At 64.8% G+C, this 20,167-nt stretch overlaps 6 protein-coding genes across 6 annotated transcripts; 2 read left to right on the top strand and 4 right to left on the bottom strand.

Annotated features, from left to right (window-relative positions):
* Positions 1-69: 69 nt before the first annotated feature.
* MNEG_2446 (tubulin tyrosine ligase) lies at positions 70-1,744 on the bottom strand (the record flags this gene model as incomplete). The annotated part of the gene is made up of 5 exons (XM_014049077.1): positions 70-238; positions 533-762; positions 1,044-1,225; positions 1,384-1,525; positions 1,667-1,744. The coding sequence occupies 5 exons, from the start codon at positions 1,742-1,744 to the stop codon at positions 70-72; spliced, it is 801 nt and encodes a 266-aa protein (XP_013904531.1).
* Positions 1,745-3,319: 1,575 nt separating this feature from the next.
* MNEG_2445 (hypothetical protein) lies at positions 3,320-3,959 on the bottom strand (the record flags this gene model as incomplete). The annotated part of the gene is made up of 3 exons (XM_014049076.1): positions 3,320-3,477; positions 3,647-3,830; positions 3,930-3,959. 3 exons carry the CDS (start codon positions 3,957-3,959, stop codon positions 3,320-3,322), a joined length of 372 nt encoding a protein of 123 aa, XP_013904530.1.
* Positions 3,960-7,408: 3,449 nt separating this feature from the next.
* Positions 7,409-9,078, bottom strand: MNEG_2444 (hypothetical protein; the record flags this gene model as incomplete). The annotated part of the gene is made up of 4 exons (XM_014049075.1): positions 7,409-7,888; positions 8,107-8,265; positions 8,491-8,521; positions 8,777-9,078. 4 exons carry the CDS (start codon positions 9,076-9,078, stop codon positions 7,409-7,411), a joined length of 972 nt encoding a protein of 323 aa, XP_013904529.1.
* Positions 9,079-10,097: 1,019 nt separating this feature from the next.
* On the top strand, positions 10,098-13,623 carry MNEG_2443 (hypothetical protein; the record flags this gene model as incomplete). The annotated part of the gene is made up of 7 exons (XM_014049074.1): positions 10,098-10,119; positions 11,131-11,183; positions 11,466-11,657; positions 11,954-12,109; positions 12,184-12,706; positions 12,801-12,938; positions 13,109-13,623. The coding sequence occupies 7 exons, from the start codon at positions 10,098-10,100 to the stop codon at positions 13,621-13,623; spliced, it is 1,599 nt and encodes a 532-aa protein (XP_013904528.1).
* A 1,641-nt stretch (positions 13,624-15,264) lies between these two features.
* On the bottom strand, positions 15,265-16,760 carry MNEG_2442 (hypothetical protein; the record flags this gene model as incomplete). The annotated part of the gene is made up of 2 exons (XM_014049073.1): positions 15,265-15,971; positions 16,259-16,760. 2 exons carry the CDS (start codon positions 16,758-16,760, stop codon positions 15,265-15,267), a joined length of 1,209 nt encoding a protein of 402 aa, XP_013904527.1.
* A 2,194-nt stretch (positions 16,761-18,954) lies between these two features.
* On the top strand, positions 18,955-19,491 carry MNEG_2441 (hypothetical protein; the record flags this gene model as incomplete). Its single annotated transcript, XM_014049072.1, has 2 exons — positions 18,955-18,962; positions 19,248-19,491. 2 exons carry the CDS (start codon positions 18,955-18,957, stop codon positions 19,489-19,491), a joined length of 252 nt encoding a protein of 83 aa, XP_013904526.1.
* Positions 19,492-20,167: the final 676 nt, after the last annotated feature.

The following is a 20,167-nucleotide window of genomic DNA, read 5'->3' as shown; positions in this document are numbered from 1 at the left end:
CCCGTCGCCACCGCCACCGCCACCGCCATCACGGCGGCAGTGGCCGCGGCATCAGCGGTTCGCACACGCTCACCCCTCAGTGCTGAATAGCACCAGCCCCCGGTCGCTCAGGTAGGCCCGCAGCGGCGCCGCGCCCGTCACCAGAACCCACAGCCGCACCCCAAACTTGCGGCCGTCGATCAGCATGGGGTCGGCCACGTATCGCTGCGCCAGCACCCACGGCTTGGCGGCGGGCAGCCTGCGGCGGGCGGCAGGGGCGCGGCGAGCGCAGGGAGGGGCCAGGGTGGGACCGCGGGCTGGCGAGACACTGGAGTGGGGCCAGGGACGAGAGGCGGGACGAGAGGCGGGCCCGGCGGGGCCGGCCCCAGCAAGCGCCGAAGCGCCGGACGCGGCCTCTGGCTTTGTCTCCGTGTGGGTGAGCTAAGCGGCACATCACAGCGCTTTGTCACAAAGAAGCGCGCGTTTCGCAGGAAAAAGGACAGGAAACGCCTGCCAGTCGGCCGACAAAGCACCGCACCGCGCAGCACCACACCTGGGTGTGAGTGTGTGCGCATAGGCCTGCTCCCCAGGCAGCAGGCACAGCCCCATGCCGAGGTGCTGCGCCGTCTTGAGCATCCAGGGCCCCGCGTCCCGCCCCGCCGCCGCCTCCGAATCCAGCCACGCGCGCCAGGCAGACAACTCGGCGGGCAGGCTGAATGTGAGGGGCACCAAGCTGAATGCGTCGGCGCCGTATGCCTGCTTGAGAGTCACGCTCAGGCGGCGCTGCAGACGGGAGGGCGGGGGAGGGGGGTTTCGGGTGGGGTGGATCGGGGGTCGCGACGCACGGTGTGGAGGGGGCCAGCGGCGTGGTTTGATTTTTCAAGGGGTTGAGGTTTTGCGCGTCGGTAGGACTCCACCTGGAAGCGCAGCCGGCGGCAGCGATGAATATCGCGCGGATGCACCGGCGCGCTCTCAGCCGGCCGCGACGCGCTGCGATGCCCAACAGCATGAACCCCGACCGCAACCGCGTGCACAGACACGCGCGCAAACGCACGCGGCCGCACCTTCTTCGTGACGCTCATCATCCCCGGCAGCGCACTGATCAGCTGCCCCGGCTTGAGCGCCGGCAGCGCCTTGAGCGCAGTGCGCGCGGGCGACCAGAGCACGTCCCAGTCGCGCGCGCGCTGGTGGCCCAGCGGGCCGGGCAGCGGCGAGCACTTGGGGTAGCCACCGGTGCGGACGCCCCCTGCAACCAGCGGTGTGGGTTCAATCAGGGTTCAGAAATGATGATGCTGGGGGGGCCGCGTCCTCTGCTCCTTTTGGGGAGCAATCAAACTGCTTTGCTGACGTGGTCGGCGCTGCTTACGGCCGCACGCATCACGTGTTGCAGCTGCCTCAGCGCACCCGCGTCGAACAGCGCCTGCTGCACGATGCATTTGTCGGAGGCGCCCTTGAACCGCCGCTCGTCGTGCCAGAACCGAAATTTGGCGCTCCCTCGCTGCCGGCGTGCGGGGGCCGCGCCCGCCGGGGCGTCATCTGCAGTTGCCTGCAATCCGAAGCGATTCGGAGCTTACGACCAAGACGCATGGGCGCATGGTACACATGCGTGCATGCAGGCACCTGATTTTGGGGCTGAAGGCGCAGCATGCTCGCACGCAGACGAGGGTGCGCCGCACCCCCCACCCACCTGGCCACTGCCGGGTTCAGCGTCGTCGACCAGCCGCGGCCCGACAGCCGACTGCGGGTGCTGTGACAGCGCCCGCATAGCCCGAAAGGTCTGCCTGCGCCCGCAGCCTACGAGAGCGCTGTTCGAAGATGGCAGAGCAAGCCTGGGCAGGGAAAAGAGGCAATGGGCGGGGTGAGGTGCAAGCGGTATCACTTGCGCAGAGTGCACCAAGTATTTTTATCAAGATACATACCCTCTCATGACGCTGCCCTGGGCAGCTGTGTGCGATCTGAGGTGTGTCAAAAGCGCCGCCCGGTAGTGACGGCCTGGGTTTAAACTGCAGCAATAGGTGTCCGCATGTGAATATAAAAGTATACCTCACTACCTTGGAGTCGTAGTCGGCCGTCACCGTCTCACCGGGGATCAAGTGAATATGATCACGTATGCCTGCTGCGACGCTGATTCCGCGCGATTGCTCCGGCTGATGCAGCGTCCCCATTGACAGCGGGCCGGTGAGCGCAGTGACCGCGAAGCGCCACAACCATGTAGGACAGCACAAGGCCACAGCAAGGCCACAACTATGGCCGCGGCTATGGAAGGTGAGTCTGCCATGAGCGTGTCACCTCTGTATGCTGCCAAAGATTTGAATGTGTACAGCCCTTTGGCAACCTGGCTGGGGAGGCAGCCGAACTGACTGAATTGATGGCGCGAGGGACTTGTCGCCAGCAGTTGCTTTCATCTTGTTCAAGGGTGGTCGCTTTGGACGTTTCAAGGATGCGGCTGTCTGCTCAAGGTGTTGTCTCCTGTCGAACGAACCGCATGTGGGGTGGGAGGCGTGCGCAAAGCGCCCTCTGCGACAGTGAGCGCCTGCTCTCGACGGCCATTAGCAATGCAGATGTGTGCAGGAGAGTATGAGTATTAAATAAAGTGAAAAGGCACTGACCTGCAACTCCGCAAAGCCAAAACATGTGTGAAGCAAGCACGAAGCTGCCTACCCCTGCACCCCCGAGGCCCCTGCATCCAATGACTTGGGGGGCAGATCTGAGGCGGGGCAGGAGCCTCAAGTCGCACCAGGGACTCCTCAGCGCTTGCGTGAAAGTTGGCTACTGGCTCATACAGATAATGAATGCATTGTTGCCAGTCCGAAACCACCGCCCTGATGTTGCCATTTCCACCTACTTCAACACCTCCATGCTGTGCGGATCCGCTCTCGTGCACTTAAGATTGTTACAAACGAACAACAACAAGTCGCGAGCTGACATGCGTTTAACAAACGTGCCACCACAGCCCCGCGGCTGGGCACACCTCATTCTCAAAGCCGCATTGCCCCGTGGGCCTTGAAAGGGTGAGCCTGCTGCGTGATGGGGCGCGGCGCTGGACGTTTGCGCAAATCCAGGTTTTTTGCAGTTTAATTGATTAATCATCATCGTTATCGTGCCCCCAGGACTTGGCGATGTGGAGAAATCGATGACAACCCCCTTCCCTGCCCTGCCCATTGCCGCCGCCCCCAAATTGTTAAGAAATGACCCCACCACCACTCCCTGGCCCACAACATGGCGTCTGCTCTGAACCTGCCAAGCAGGGTGCAGCGCACCCATGCAGGGAGGCGCAAACCAACACTTATTATCGCATGGCACCACCAACTGCAAAGGACGAGAATTGACGCAGCCAGCATCACAGCGACGGCAGCAGCACAGTGTCTATCATGTGGATAATGGTGAAGTCGCGCTTGGCGGCGGCATCAGGCACAATGTTTGGGATGTTTGCCTTGATGACCCTTGCTTTGGGGCAGGCTGGACAGGCGGCGTTGAACAGGGTGATGGCGCCGGCACCTGCTTTGAGGGGGAGGCAGGATAGGGGTGGGGAGCCTGCTTGCACTGCGCGCCCCTTCACGCGTGTTACGCTCGCCGCTTTTGGGAGGCGCTCGTGGAAGCAGCCCAGCATTAAGACATAAGCAACAAGTCTTGGACACCTGCACATGCGAGCGCCTGCACCACCCACGTGTTTTTGCGACGCTGATGTTGGCGTCGGGGTTGAGAGTGGGCAGCACCTGGCCGTTGAACAGCTGAGCAGTGGTCACCACGACGGGCAGTATGTGGTACGAGACGATGGCGCGTATGCGGGGCCGGTCGGCGAACAGCACCTCCTTGGTCGTGTTCAGGAAGGTGAACAGACGGTCAAACGCCTGGCAGGTTCGGAATCGCGCAGGGATATGGGGGCAAGGGGGGGAGCTTCAACCGACACTAGGTGCTGTGCTGCCTTGGTGTGCGCTGCTGGCAGCTACCTGCACGCACGACAGTCGACAACATGGCATGCAAGCTGCATGCAACTGCAAAGCGTCAGCCATCAGTGCCCGCATGCAGGTGCACATGAAATTGCCCCCGCACCCCACCGAATTTTCGGGGTCAAACACGGTGGCGTTGGCCCTCGGCCCAGTCCGGTTGGCGGCCACCGACGCCTGCGCAAACACCAGCGTGGCCCTCAACAGCTGGATCTGATCGGGGCTCAGATCAGTGCGCGGAGCGACGTCGCTGGCCGCGGTCGCTGCGCCGCCGCCGCCGCCATTGTTTGCGTCGGCGGCTGGTGCGGCGCGAGCAGCAGCGGCTGGGGGCGTTTGTGCAGATGGGGAGGGCGGCGCCCTGCCCGGCGCTGTGTCGACCGCAGCAGGGAGTGGCTGGGAGCCCGAGGGTGCAGGGACTCCTGCTTTGGCATCAGCAGGGCGTGAAAACCTGGAGAAGCGGGGGCAGGGGTGGCAGCAAGCGGCAGGCGGGAGGAGAATATGCGATGCAAGCAAGTTGGAGGGACCGGCACGGCTCACATGGGCAACTGCTGCGATACAAACGGGGATCGTGTGCAGGAATCATCGGGTTCCTCTACCCAAAATGCCATGCTGTTGACGCGTGCTTGGCTCCGTTGTGCGCACCTGCCCTGAGCCGCTGCGACCCCGACTCCCACCGCCGCTCCCACCGCCAATGCGGCTACCACTGCCAGCAGCACGCCCACAGCGCATTGCAGCCCGCTTCGCATAGGGCAGTGAAAGCTACTTGCCCATTGCGACCGGATTCAAAGCCAGGGCTGCGATCTGATGTCCGCGAGATCTTGTGTGCATGCCACAGCACTAGATCCACGTCACAGAGTGTCAATTATTTGTTGAAACTTTGAATCGCGCGCGGGCGCGCATACATGAATGTTAGTCAGGCGGTTCTGTCATCGTGACTGCGTTTTGCTTGCCGCCTTGTCGGCGCAGCCGGCCCGCCGCAGCTACAGCAGATGAGTGCACGGCAACAGCATGATAAAGAAGGCCTTTGACTCACTGCAGCTTACATTGTCTGATGACCCAGCGCGCATCACACATGGGCTTGGCACCATGATCCTTGGTTAGGCACCACAACATGTGGACGCAAACAGTCATCTCATCATCAGCCTCGTGAGCCGCATCATGGGTCAGTCCACAGTTTGCACGTGAGGCCCTGATCTTGACCCTTGCAACAGCAATCCCATCTGCTGCACTCCCGCAGATACTGGTTCAAGGGGCAGCCGCACTGCCCCACGCAAACAGCAGTACCGCAAGAGATGCTGTGTCCGCTGAACTGTAAGCACCCGCGATGGGGCCAGGCCAGACAATCTGCCGACAATGTTGACAAGCACAGCCTCATGAAAGCGCAACAACGTCCAATTGCGCTGCTGTACGCCTGAGACAGTGACACAACATCCTGAGCATGAGTTTTCGCGCTTGCGGCACACGTGCATGCGACATGAGCCCGCGCTTCCGTCGGTGTGTGTGTCACTTTCATCAGATGGGGGCTGCCATGATGCCGTAGCATAATTGCTTAGCCTATGTCACCTTGATAGCTGGCTCAGCACGCGCACACGCTATCCATTCAATTGCAGAACTGCTCTAGAAGCTACCTACACCGTGCGTGGCTACGCCAGCTGACGGATGTTGCGCTCAATTACAAGCGGCGGCGCACCACGCGCGGCCAGGTTGCATGCGAGGGGACAGGTGCGGGGTCGGTGAAGCGACACGTGGGGCGCTGGCCCCAAGCAAATAAACTCAAGCGCCTGCCATCAGCCAACATCAAGGGCCCGGATGCAGGGTCTGCAAGGTAACACCAGTTCTCGTGCTGGCCCCGAGCCATCAGCACGACCCGCGCGCCATCTACGTGCGTGAGCTTTGCATTACAGCCATAGGCAATGTGAGATACAATGCCATGCGGCAAGCAGCGCGTGCATCCCACTCAGGGCTTTGAAGCTGGGTTCCCTGAAGACACCAGCCGCATTTCATGACGGCTGCATGGGCCATGCGCATCGCACGCATGACACACCGTGCACCCTGGGCCACGCCAGCAGGGGCCGCACAAGAAACGGGCAGGCGCGAGGCACGGCGGCACAAGGCGCACTGCGCGACACAGTGTGCACCCTTGCCAAAGACACAGGGTCACAGTCAAAACAAGCACGGGCTTGCATGGCACAATTGTGCAGCCCCATGTGATACGTATGCTGGCGCGACGGCGGGGTGCGCTGCAACAAACAGCATGTGCAATCACAGGCAGGGCGCCAATGGCAGCCAGGGGGGGCGATAGGCCAGGACTCGCGGCGGGCGGCTCACAGGAATCGCGGCGCTCAGGGGCCAAGGGCCCTTGGTGCCGCTGGCCACCCAGCAGCGCCGTGCGGAATCCACCCTCTCGGGCGGGTGCTTCGTTCTCAAGGAACGGGGCACCCACGGCCCGCGGCTTGAGCCAGCCTTCCCAAATCCTTGCCACGAGAGCCTCCCCGCCCCCCCCCAGATCATGTACTGGCACCCCTCCCATGCCCTGCAGTGGCAGTTGTACCACACGGTCACCTACGCCCTCATTCCTATGGTCCCACGATTCTTTCTTGGCCACCCTTGCACGGGGGTGGCTGCGTGCTTGTGACTCCCCATAGCTTGCTCCCACACGGCCTGCTCTCACAGCTCCGGGCGTTTGCTGGTCAATGGGTGCCACTGCGTCGAGCACGCCGCAGCGCGAGTCGCCGCCCGCTGCGCGCTTCTGGAACAAAGCATTCTCCCGATGGACCTATATTGGAGCCACGGATTCTGCATCTGCTTTGGCCGTTACTTGGTAAAGCATCTTCAAAGCGGGGCAGGTTTGCCCAAGTGCCATCACCTGCCGGAATGACATGGCCAACAGTCGGCCGGCTCTCAACTCACGAACACACAACTCATTCGGTTTATGCTGGCACAGTAGGCGCTGGAAATCTGCCCAGCCAAGCCATAACAGATTGCAGAACCAAACCCTTAGGTGCCAACCGGGCCGTGGAGCCCACACACATCCAGCCGATCCAATTCACGCAAGCACTTTTGCAATGATGTGTCGCACCCCGCGCTTAGGAAGCTGCTACAAAACAATCAGTGCGCAACTTGCGGCGCACGGTAGGCAAGGGGGCAACAGTGGACCTGGATTTCAGTGTCAGGTGCGTTTAGCGCAAGCAACAGGGTGCTGTCAAGGGGTGGCAGGACGACGAGGGCGAAAGTGCATGCCCTTGGGGATCAAGCTGCTAAAAAGAAACCGGTTGTCCGTCAACAGGAATAGAAGGAAAAGGCATGCAGTGTCAAACACAAAAAATATATCATCCCATGTTTCTGGAAAGAGGAGCTCCACGCTTACTGCCAAACGGAACCCCACTGTACTCGCTTTGCTCGGCGCGGCGCGCGCAGCCCCCTAGCGGCCGCGGCACGTGCGCCCTCCACGCGCCCCCTGCGTGCCCGCCCTGCCCGGGGCCCTACAACCAGTGGAGGTGCAGGCTGAACCGCCACACGCTGCGGGTGACCTCCTCCTGTTGGACGTCAACCTCCTCCTGTTGGGGCGCGGGCCGGCCCTCGCCAACCGCCGGGACGAAGAGCCGCCCGACCGCCCCAATGTCGCTCTCCGCCACGCCGCAGCAGGCGACCAGCAGCCAGCGGAGGACGCCCAGCCGCAGCCCCAGCTGCTGCACGGCGCTGCCGTAGTCGGCGCGCGTCTTGATCTCGCCGATGTCGACGCGTACGTGGCCAGGCTCCTCCTCCACGAGCCCGCGGAGGTCAAACTGGAGAGCCTCCGGCGGGAACTGCGGCAGCACGGGCGCCACGAAGCTGCCCGCGCCGTTGCCCGCGCCGCCGCCTGCGCCGTCTGCCGCACCGCCGAATGTAGCTGGCAGGTACGCGTCCAGGAACGCCGCAGCGACGGCGCATGCGATGCCGGCGCCGCTGCTGCTCAGCAGCTCCTGCGAGCAAGCGCCCGGGCAGCGGGCTCAGGGGCATCCCTTGACACGGCGGTGCACGTGGGTCACAGTCAAGCGCCAAGCGCAGGCACATGAGCAGAAGCAGACCATGCTGCCGGCACCTTCGCGGCAAGTGCCCTGCAGCCCCAAAACAACAACACACCCAGCCAGGCAGACGCACTGGCGCGCAAGCGATTGCAGAGCCGTGCGCGTGCACACACCTCTTGCTGCTCATCGCCGTCCTTCGTCGCCGCCTTCAAACCCTTTGACAGAAGCTGCTTCAGGGCCCGGTCATTCAAGTCGTGTACGGCGTCGCCGAAAGCCTGCGTGGACAGCTGGCTAAGCTCGTCCACCCAGGCAGGGGCGCTGGGGTCCGTTCCCTGCGCAAGGCGACGCGCCCGCGCGCGAGGTCGGGAGCTTGGGCTGGGTGTGCAGAGCTCCTGGGTGTCGGCCCAATCAGGGTTGCACTACACGACCGCAACACAGCAACGCGCGCAGCGATGAGCTCGAGCGATGTCCCCACAGGTCTGTGCTGACTGAAGAGCACCCATCTTGCCACACGCGCGCGCATTGCGCGTGCCAAAAAACACTTGTGTCCCACTCACCACGACCAGTGGCCGCAGGCCAAGCAGGAGCCTGCGCGAGACGCCGGTGGCGGCCAGGGTGGAGGCGAACCCCGCCGCGAGCTGCACCGTGCGCCGCGGGCCGCCTGGGCGCGGCTGCTACTCCCGCGGCGCCACCTTGTCAGCAAACCTGCTCGGGAGCAGCTGCGCAAGGTCCACCAGGGACAGCGCATCCAGCGGCTGCACGTATGCGGCCCCGACCCCAGCCACCGCCGCCGCCTTGCGACGCAGCACCTCCTCCACAAGGAAGCCAAATCTCGCCTCCCACCGGTCCAGGCGCCCGTCCACCTTATCCAGGCTCGCGTCCACCGTATCCAGGCTCGCGTCCACCGTATCCAGGCTCGCGTCCACCTTATCCAGGCGCGCGTCGACCTTATCCAGGCGCGCGTCCACCTTATCCAGGCGCGCGTCGACCTTATCCAGGCGCGCGTCCACCTCAGCCAGGCCCGCGTCCACCTTATCCAGGCGCGCATCAATCTGCTGCACGAGTTCCCTCAGGGGGCGCTGGGACGGACGACCAGCCCGCCTTCTTGGGCCGCCCGACGACGCAGCGCATGCCTGGGCCCGCATAATGCTGCTTGGTTGAAGCTGCCTGGCTGCAAACAGCCTGCAGGCCTGCGAGGCCAGAGAGAGTCGATTCATGGGGTCGATAACCTGTGTGGGTTTGCGCGCGGTTTGCGCGTGTCTGGTCGTGTATTATGCGTCCTCAACATATGATTGGTTGAAATCGAACGCCCCCGCGAGCCTCGGGCTGCCTCTAGAGATCCGCGGACTGCAGCAATGCCGCGGGGACGCAAGAGGCTGCCCAGATGAGGTCGACGGGCTGTCCTGGCTCGTATACGATGGCCCCGAGGCTCTGGAGCTCCCGGCCAAGGACGACGCCGAGTGAGCGCGCGCGCGCGCGCGCGCCGCTCCTCTGCTGAGGGGCGGCCGGGCCGCAATGCACCTGCTCGGGTGCCTTGGCAGTCCGCACGCATGTAGCCAGACCTGGGGCATGTGGCGCCTGCGAGCGCTGTGGGCCCTGTGAGGATGGGTCCTAATAGCGGCTGGATGGCTGTGACGGATATCGCACCACCCTGCTGGCAATAATGCTGCAGCGCCGCGGAGGAGTCTGAGCTCTTCTACAAGGCCCAGTGGGAGAACTCCAAAAGCAGTGAGTGCCGCGGCAGCTCCGAGGGGCGGGACGGGCAAAGCAGGGGGCGCCCCGGCGTGGATGCCGCTGGCCTTTGTTGTTTGACCAGCACCAGGCGCCGTCCTCCTGCAGGCACCCAGGTCAACTACACCAGCTACCCGGCCGGTGGGTGGAGTACGTCAAGGAGCAGCAGCGCACCAAACCCTCGTTCACGGCCCTCAGTGCACCTAGTGTCCAAGGTCGCCCGCTTCCTGCGCCACCTGCTGGCGACCCGCTTCGTCAACAGCAAAGACCCCGCCGGTGCCGTGGACAACATCCGCAAGGTGGCAAGGGGCTGGGGTGGCCACTGGCTGATGATTGGGGGCCTGCTTGTGCGCACGGTAGCTCAAGCTTGCTCACTACCTGCATGGCAATGCAACATTCCGCTCGCCCCCCACCCCACCCAACCCACCCAACCATGAGCGGCGCACAGAAGTGCGGTGAGCGGTCTCCCGGCTGCTGACGGTTTTTCGGATTGACGGTTTTAACGGTTTGACGGATTGACTTGCCGCCATCCTCGCCCGACCTGGGAGGGATCCACTGGGCTTGGCGGGGGCCCTTTGAGCCACGCAGCCGCCCCGTCAACCAGCATGAACCGCACTCGAGCGTGGCCAGGCGTGCTGGCCTGTAGAAGAAGCTGCTGATGGTTTTGCCGGTTTGACGGTTTGTCGGCCAACTCAGCCAGGAGGCGCCGGCATGCCGCCGTCGGCCCCTCCCCATCCGCAATTTTTGCAACCCTCCTCTCCACATCTTGCTGCAGGGCAGAGGGCGACCTGACTGAGGCGGTGGCGGCGCGCCTGCTGACGGCCGGGGAGCTCGCATGTCACACTCACACACAGCAGTGAGACACCTCCACCCTGGGGCCTTGACTTGGCCTCTCAGCGGGAACCCCCAAACCCTGCGAGCAGCTGCTTTGCCGACATCGCCGTGGCGGAGCTCTCCCTCGGCGGCTTTGACCTGCCGCGCCTGATTTTGGAGGGGGACCCGCGCTGGCTCAAGATCCGCCGGATGTACAAGGACCCCTCGCGGGCGCTGGAGAGGCACACGTTTCATCGCCTATGGCTTTGAGCAGGTACCCAGGGGGGTGGGCCGGCGCGGGCCTCGCACACGCCTGAACACCCCGGCCTGAATGCCCCTGCCAACGCGGCGCTCTTCCCCCGCACCTGGCCCTACCCTTTGCCTGACTTTCCCCCCTTGCCCCGGCACCAGATGCTGGCGCAGTGCCCATCCATCCAGAAGCAGGCCACCAGCCACCTGGGGTGCTTCACGGGCTTTCGGCATGCTGGCGTCAGCGGGTGCCAGCCTCGACGTCCAGTGCATATGTGAGCGCCTGCGGTTACTGATTTGAAGTGTGTGGAGCTCGCAGCCTCCTCCAACATGCATCCACGCCTCCTGCGCGCTCGCCAACCATCCCCTGGTCGCGTGTGGATCCCCAACAACGCGCGGCGCAGGGGGCCGCTGGCTGCAGGCGGTGGGCCCCATGGCAACGAGCTACATGGTCAAGGTGAGGAGGCTCTGGGCGGCTTGTGGGGGCGCACGTGCACGCATGCGGCTGCAAACCCTGTGGCACAGGAGGCCTGCCTTGAGGCGGAGAGCATGCCGAAGCATTGCACGCGCGCGCAGGGCTCGAGGGGCGTGTGCCTCGTATCCGCCTGACGCGGTGCCTCCCCCCGTGCCGTGCTGCGCTGCGCCGCGCCACGCCCTCGCTGCCGCCCTCGGCTGCGTGGAACCCCCTGGCGGCCCTGCCGGCGTTTGCGCTGCTGGCCGGCTCTGACTAGGACTTCAGGCGGCGCCGCTGGCTCGGGCGGGTGCCGGCGCCTGTGCCGGGCGCGTGGATCGACCTGGGGCTGCCAGGCGTGCGAGCGGCGCGGGCCGAGCTGGAGCGGCGCGGCGCGCCGCCGCCCTGGGGGCGCCGTCCTACGTGTCGGGCCTCGGCCTGCTGCTGGGCATCGAGCGGCTGGGGACCTGGTGGTGGCAGGTGCTTGGGGGGGGGGTGGCTGAGGAGGATTAGGATTAGGATTGTTACACAATCCCGCGGTCGCCCGCTCTTGGAGCCATCCAGGCTCATGGGATGTATCATGGTGTACAAGGAGGGGGCAGGTTGCTGAGGCGGAGCAGGCTCGCTGTTTGGAGGAGGCAGAACCTGCAGGAGGCAGAGTCTGCACATAGTCCCCTGGTCGTGCAGCTGTCGAACGCACCAACACTTACCTGCCACGCGCGCGATCCTGTCCCTGACGACGCCCCCTCGCGTTCCTTGCGTTGCCCTTGCTGCAGGACCCGCAATTCAAGCTGCAGAGGTACGGCGGCGCATGCGCGCTCGGCACGCTGGCGGCACCCGCGTTTGAGACGCCCCTGTGGCAAGTGTTCATGCAGCAGGTGTTTGCGTCGCACGAGGAGATGCTGCGGCGGCGCGACGGCCTGCTGATCGAGGTAGCGCCGGCGCTGGCGCTGTCCCTGCAGCGGATCGAGGGGGGCATCCACCGCATGTCGCCGCCGCCGCCCAGGACGCCGCTGTGCGCCCGCTCACCTGGGGCGCGACGGTCACGCCAGCGCGGCGCCCGTGCCGCCCCCGCGCGTCCTCAGCGCCGCTGGCCGCGCCGCTGGCCGCTGCGGCTGCAGCGGTGGCGGCTGCGCAGCACGCGCGCCTCGCCGGCCGCGCACCATGGCCCCTGCAGGAGGCGAGCGGCGCGCTGCTGCTGCTGAGCGCGGCGCTGTCGCCGCCGAAGGAGGCGGCCGCAGCGCCAGGCGAGGTGGCTTGGCTGCTTGAAGCTGCGCCGCACCCGGCTGAGGTCCCGCAGGCGCCACCGCTGCACGCCAGCGGACACCCACCGGCGGGCAGGCCTGTGCACGCTGCTGCACATGGCGGCGGCGGCGGCGGTGGCGGCGGGGGCGGCACCGGCGGCGATGGCGCAGTGGCGGTCGTTGCCGCGGCGGCGGCCGCGCCTCTCGCGCACGCGGGCGCGGCGCGCAACACGGCACACAGCGGGGCGGCGCAGCACGCGCTGCTGTCGGGGGCGGCGCCGGCAGGTGTGCGACGGAGCGCTGGCGGCCCCAGACGCGGCGCGTGTGGCTGCGGAGCCGTGCGGGGGCGCGGCGCCCGGGCAGTTGCCGCTGCGCGCAGGGGCCCCGGCGCCGTCCGCGGGCTCGGCTGCCGCTGCGCTCACGGCGCTCCGCAGCGGCGGTCTGTCGCGCGCGGCGGGGCCGTCTGCGGCGCCCTCCGAGTCGCCCGCCCTGGCGCCTGCAAGCGCGGGGCCGCACTGTTGGCCGCTTGAGCGGCGGCACCCGCGCAACGTCCCTGTGCAGCGCGCCGCCAGCCGATGCATTGCCAGGCGGCGCGGCTGAGAGTGGCGGCAGTGGCGCCGAGCCCGCTGCGCCTCTAACGCCTGCGGCGGTGCCGCGCAAGTGCTCGACGCTCCTCGCGGGCATGAGCGGCCGCCGCCAGCGCCTGCGCCGGCGCCGCCGACAGCGGCGATGTGGCCCACGCGCCCAAGCATCGCAAGCTGCTGGCGGCATCGCCCATCTTCGGCACGACCGGCGTGCGCACGGTGCACGACGCGTGGCGTGAGTGGATGGTGGGCCTGGAGGGGCGGCTGCCCGCGCCCGAGGCGATGGCGGCGGTGCGCGCCAGCGAGACCCTGCAGCTGGGCCGCAGGAACACCGAGATGCTGCACAAGCGCCGCTTCCCGTGCGAGCGCATCCAGGCGGATGTGGGCGGCGGCTGCAACGTGGGGCTGGCGCTGGCGCAGTACGAGGCGGCGCGCGCGGCGCTGGGGCTGACGCTGGACCAGCTGGGCGGTGGCTGCCGGCTCCTGCGCAGCCACCGCCTGTCTGTGAGCGCGCGCTGGGCGCCCTGCGGGCGCGCAGGCAGTGCTCGCCTTTTCAGCGGCGCTGCAGGCGGCAAGGGGCGGCGGCACGATCCACGGAACTACGCTTGCGGCTGCTGAGCTGTACGTACTGCTGGGGGCGGGGGGCCTGTGCAGCTCTCATTACCCAGGTGCGATGTTCAGGCATTCAAAGGGTGGTTGGGCTCACTCGATCCCTGGCATTTTGCAAGCATGCCCATGGCCGCGGTGGCCTTGACCAGATGCGGCAGAGAGCCAGCGTGACACGCCTGTTGCCGCAAGCAGACGGCCGCAGTGACGATGGGTTGAGCTATCGGTCGATGGGGGCGGTTGCGAGGCACCACTGGCGGTGTGCCGGGGCCTTAGTTACTGCCTTCTCCACTTTACCAATTGTGCTGGTATTGCTCACTTGCTCAGCCTGCCTGCTCATTCAATCACTTCCCTGGCGCGTGCGGGCCGCCATGAACAGCATCTTTTCTGAGCATGTGTCACCTAACTTGCTGGCGCAGCATGCGCACATGCTGTTCAAGAAACTGCAGTTTTGCTTTGGAACTTACACCGTGCGTGGCCACGCCAGCTGGCGGAGTTTGCAGTCAGATACAACCACACGCAGCCCAAGTGCATGCGAGGGGACAGGTGCGAGGCGTGTTGGGCGGCACCTGGTGGGGTGCTGGCCCCAAGCAAACAGCAGCACCTGGAATCAGCCAACAGCATGGGGGCAGGTGAGGTCTACAGTAGTAAAGCAACATCAGGTGCCACGCTGGCCCCAAGCACACAGCAGCGAAGGCCATCAGCGCGAGCATCAACTTACTGCCCTTGGCAACGTGCAGGACGATGCAGCGCGCCAAGCAGGGATTGCACATCACGGCTATGAAGGGGTTTATTTGCGACAGACAGCAGCCCCGTTCTGCGCCGGCTGCATGAGTCAAGTGCTCACGCGACACAACGTGCACCCTAGGCAAGGACAACGGGGGCCGCAAAAGAAGCAGGCAGGCGTGAGGCGCGTCGGGACCCACAAGGCGCATGGCGGGACATGGTTTGCACCCTGGGCAAGGCCAGCAGGGGGCGCACAACAACAGGCAGGCTCGAGGCACGACGCCACAAGGCTCGCTTGGCAAATACACAAGGGTCATGGTCTTGCGTTGCACAATTGTGCAGCTCCATGTGACCCTCACATGGAGCTGCATAATCGCGCAGTGCAAGCCTTGCCATCATGCCAGCAGGTCCGCTTGGCATCAACAGGCAGGCCCTTGACGGCAGCAAGCTGGGGTGCAGGCGAGGTGCATGGTAGGGATGCAACATTGATGAGCTATGCTCGACAACTATACATTGCAAGCGCAATCAACCGCACTTATTTTCAGCCTCAACACACCTGCATGTACAATAAAGGTGGCATGAGGGGGTTGCTTGCCCGGTCAAGAAAGCTGGGCGGGACAGCAAAGGCCTTCTGTGTTGCACGGCTGCGCCAGCAAATGCGAGGCTGCAGCGCGATTGGTCCCATATGTGTAGGCTACAAAACTCTCAGCTGGGTATGATGTCTCAACATGCTGACAGTCCGCCCCAGTCTTAGGCGGGGCATGCACATCGCAGGGGGTCCCGTGCGCGATTGCTTTCGCGATGCGCTGGCTTTGTGGCCACGGTCCTCGTGGCTGCCGCCAGCTGCAGCGCCGCTGCCGACGCAGGGGCTTACGCGCAGCAAGCCACATTCACGTGCTATGCGCTTGGTGCACTCGTGTCCATGTCCTACGGGGCGGCGCCGCCCTTGGCGAGCAGCGCGGCGTGCAGCTTCGCAAGGGTGTCGTACAGGCGCATCCCGAGGCCGCGCGGCGGGTTGCGGACGCCGTCGCAGTGGCATCGGATAGCGTGCAGATCGGCATGGGTTGCGCGGTCCCAAGCAATCGCATCCAGCAGCCGCGTCCAGTTGGAGGCGACCAAGCAGTCCCCTTTGCCCGCCATCGGCATGTTCTCCAACCGCTTTGCCTTGTCACGCTCGTGATGACTAGACGTGTCGATCCACACTTGCCGCGCGTCCATCCAGGCCGCCGCCGCTGCGAAGCCCTCGCCTGGCGGCGCGCGCTTCACAACGCTCTCCACCATCTCAAGCGGCCAGTGCTCAAACCCTGGCAGCCGCTGCAGCTCCGCCAGCCCGGCTGCCGCCAGGCAGTACAGGCGCGCCTCGCAGGCGGCTGGGCAGTACAGCGCCGCTCCTGGCAGCAGTGCCAACAGGTCCGGCGCGGCGAGCGCCGGCAGCGCGGACAGCCACAGGTGCAGGTGCCACACCAGAGGCGTGGCGAGGTAGTACTGGCATGCGAGGCCGGCTAAGCGGGGCGCGAGGGCCAGGGGCACGTCGATCGCCTGGCCGTACGAGTGGCGCAGCAGCAGCTCGACGGCGGCAGGATCGGCCTCCCGAATGTCAACCACGGCCTCGCGCGCCTCGCGCATGCCGCCACCTGCAGCGGCGGGGCACGGCAAGGGCGGGACGGCGCTCGAGCGGGACGCGTGGCAGCTTGCCCACGCGTCATGGCGCGTGGGGGTGTCATGTTGGCAGCCCTAGCTGTTGGTGTGGTTCTGAGATACAGGGCGAGGCGTAGCGACTCACACATGACAGGAGCATGCGCGCATGCGCGCAGTAATGCAATCAAAGACACCAGCACAAGCTCACTCACATAAATAGCAAAGCTGCAATGCATGCACGAAGCCGCATAAACGCACAACGCCCGCAACTTCCCGTCCGCACCTTGCAGCATCGCCAGAAACACGGGGCTGGCCGCCGCAAGCACGACCCGGTGCGCTGCAAACTCGCGGCTGCCTGCCCTCACAACTACGTCGCTGAACGGCCCGCCCAGCCTCGGCCCCGCCGACGCGCCGCCCTCTGGCGCCGCGACGCGCAGCGCGTCGGCCTCGCCGCAGCGCGGCGCCGCGTGCAGCACCACCACGGACGCCTGCAGCCGGTGGCCTTGCAAAACTGCGGCCCGCAGCGCATCCCAGCGGAGCGCCACGTTGGGTGGCGTCAGGCAGTGAGAGATAGGCAGCCACACCGCGCCGCCCCCCTGCACGCCTGCGATCATCAGTGTGTATGCCGACGCCGGCGCGGCTGCGGGCGCGGCTGCAATGGGGCAGCGCTCCACAGCGAACGCGAGCCCGCACGCGCTGCCTCCGGTGCAGCACGGCTTGCCTCCGTAGATGTTTGCCACAAAGGCGCTGGCGCCGCGGCACACGGCTGAATTATGCGTTGGCATGGCCCTGAAAATGAACATGCCTGCATCCAGGATGAAAGGGATGTCCAGGCGAAACGGGTCGACTGGGAGCTCCTTGTGCTGAAGCAAGGCAGCAGTCAAGGCGTCCAGCCAGATGCAGCGCGCCTCGCCGCAGCAGCCGCCGGCGCCGCTGGCGCTCCGATCGTGCGTCGCGTCCATGGAAGGTTCACCTGAGGGGGAAATGAGCGCACATGAGCGGGCTGAGGGTGATGGGTTGAGCAGCGTTGGACTGGTGACGATGCACAGCACTTCCTGAGCACGACCCCGGCGCGCAACCCCACTGCAGGGGATGAGGAAAAGCGATGGGTAATAGACGGTACGGGACTCCACCGTTCTAAATTTGCATGGCCATCCGAGGGACTGGCGCGCGCGGTTTGCGGGTTCAGATCGAGAGTTTCGAGGTGTGTGCCTGTGATGGTGTTCAGCGTATGATACAATTGCAAGTGATTTGCTGGGTCGCCCACACACGGCATGGGCGCCCTTCTTAACTTTGGACATCGCCGTGTCAGTATCGCTAGCTGGACGGCAGCAACGGAGCAGGGCAGCAGCTTGGCGAGGATGACGGCATGTCGTGTGAAGCATGTGTGTAGTAGCATGTGTTGGTATGTGATATTCTAGACGCTATAGGATATGAGGCGAGCGGCTGGCGTCTGATGAGGCGTGACCTGCTGTGCTCTAGGGGGTCAATTCTCTGTTGTGGCCGCCTCCAGGGCCGCAGCAGACTACTGGAAGTCGCCGGCCCCAATAGCACATGTCTAGTACTTGATTGGGGCCGTCAGGACCGCTAGCACCTGGGCCAGCGCAGCAAGGCAGCGTGGGAGGGCAGCTCGCCCCCGCCTGGCCTGGAACACCGGGCTGTCAAACATGACGCAAGCAGCAGGCACAGCTCTTGACATCAATCTTGGATGAATCTCTATGATAGGGTGCGGGAGGATTTACAAATTCCACACTGCTTTTTATTGCATACCACGTTGTTAGCTTCTTGTAAGGAAAAGCATAGCGTCAGCAAAGTGACGGCAAGGTATACGGTAAACAAGTGTTGCACAAGGCCTTATCATTGTTGATAGGCAGGCCTTGTGCGCGCGCCTGTCGGCCAGGAGTCGAAGCTCCCCGCCGCCTGTCCGACCTCACAAGCTGAAAATCCAGCAGGTGCTGATTGCAGTCTTGGCGGTCTAGCTAGACAGGTTATTGGACAGTACCAAAGTTTCATAAATGATCTTTTCCAGAGTTACTAGAGGAACAGCGAGGCTAGTGTGTGATGTCAGACGGCCAGCTCGGCGAAGCCGCCACCCCTGGCAGCCGGCGGACACCACGTGGCAACCGACAGAGGCTCGGTGATGCGCTTCCTTGCGCAAGATGCATCCGTTGCATTGAGCGGGATATCATACTTGGGCCGCACGCCACAGTTCATCAGCAAGTGGCGCGGCCATGCTATCGCTTCCAGCGTGGCACCACGACCAATAAGATCACGTTTCGCTGCGAAGCCGAGTCGAGCGTAATTGATTTAGTCGCATATATCGTCATACACGCTGCCATCCCAGCCATTGCCATAACAATGGGAGTTGGCTGGCTGCTGGCGCTTGTCGCTGCCTCCGTGTGTCTGCGGAGGGCGGCAGCAGCAGAGCTACCAACCAGCTTGATGATGCAGGACTCCTGTGCTCGCCTGCCGCCACACGCCATAACGTGCAGCGTGTTCAAGGGTGGCCGCGCTGGGTGGCGTGTCGAGGAAGGCGTGCATGACGGTGCGCATGTGGGATGTCATGCAGCCCCTTCATCCAGCTCCTCAGCAGCCATTGGCAGCTGCATATTGAGCATTGTAATGGAGCGCGCTTTGCACTGCATCTGAAACCCGGTGGCATCACTGGTGCGCTGGCCTCCGGTGGCGGCTGTACCTGTTGTCTTGAACACATCCACCCCACCCGCTCGACCGCACAAGCACGGCGCTTGCCCATTTCACGCAGGCGCCGTCGCGCACGCTGCCTTTGTGGACGCGTCTTTCACGCCCAGCAACTTTGGGAAGCTTCGCGTGGTGACGTCACCCCGTCACCCGGACGCCGACCAGATGTTTGCGGCCGGTTACGCCGAAGGGTGGCTCACAGCGGAGCGCATAATGGACCACCATACCAACCTCCACACATACTTCGTGGAGACATTAGAGGTTGACCTAAAAAAGCCAATGGCCTGGTGGGTGCGGATCTGAAATCTCAGAGGGCCGCCCCGCAGTAGGGTGCGAGCCTGCCGCCGCCGCTGCACGCGTCGCGGCCCAGGCGGCCCCCGCGCCCGACGCTTGCGCACGTGTTGGGAGCCCAGGACAGAGGGAAACTAGATTGGAAGCCGGGACGCCACACCGAGCGGCCCATACTTGCCTCAGGTAGTCGGCCGGAAACCTGGTGCCACCTGGCTCACCAGCTATGCAGGCGGCTCCAACGCTCCCTCGCCTACCTCCGTTCGCCCTGCCCGCTGTCGCAGGATCCACAAGCAGGATGCCTGGGTGAGGCGGACGGCGCGCCTGGCTGCAGAGGCACCCAACGAGGACTGCGCCGACGCCGGCAGCGGCAGCAGCAACGCCGGCAGCAGCAGCAGCAGCAGCAGCAGCAGCAGCAGCAGCAGCAGCAGCAGCGGCCGCCGCTTGCGCTGCGGCGAGGGCCGGTATTGGACCGCAGTCGGGCTCATGCTGACTCAGGCGAGTCACCAGGGAAGTGCGGGCCCGTAATGCAACTTTGACCGCCAAGCATTGCGTGCATGGGCACGTGCCACCCCTTGGTGGTGGTGGCCGCGCTCGCCCATACTTCCGTCTTCAGTGCCCGCCTGCCTCGACGCACTGTCCTTTTTTGGTTGCACCTATGCAGTGGGACGGGCTGGTTGCCGGCTACCAGGCGCGGTCCGCAGCGACCGGTGGCGACGACAGCGTGGGCAGCCTTACGCGGGAGGACCTCCTCTTCTTGCACAGCAACGGTGCGTGGGCGTTGCGGTGGGCATGGCGTACACGTGCTTGGCTGCATTAACGTCCATGCTGCACGCCACCCCTGCACCAGCGGCCAATATGACAGGGCGCAGGCCCTGCTTGCTCCATGTGTGCTGTCCAAGCTCAGCGAAGCACCACTTGCCACCCATACCTGGCCCGGCCGGCAGTGTTGAGTCCCGCTCCTGAAGACCGCCGGTCACCCACATGCATAAATCACGTCACCCTGCACCATCAGGTGACCTGTATGACATCATCGACATGTACGAGGCCGAGGAGGCGGCAACCAGGGGCGAGGGCACCATGCCGCGCTCCAGCAGGGTGGGACCAAAACGCTTTGATGCCATGAACCCTGGAGAGTTGGCGCAGGTGAGGATGCAGGGAGGTTTGGCGTGCATGCGGGCGTGTGCGCTGCCCGGGGCAAGGA

Source organism: Monoraphidium neglectum, assembly GCF_000611645.1.
Source record: "Monoraphidium neglectum strain SAG 48.87 unplaced genomic scaffold scaffold00276, whole genome shotgun sequence".
NCBI lineage: Eukaryota > Viridiplantae > Chlorophyta > Chlorophyceae > Sphaeropleales > Selenastraceae > Monoraphidium > Monoraphidium neglectum.
The sequence above is the reverse complement of the archived record's forward strand: the minus strand, read 5'-3'. Positions and strand labels throughout refer to the sequence as shown.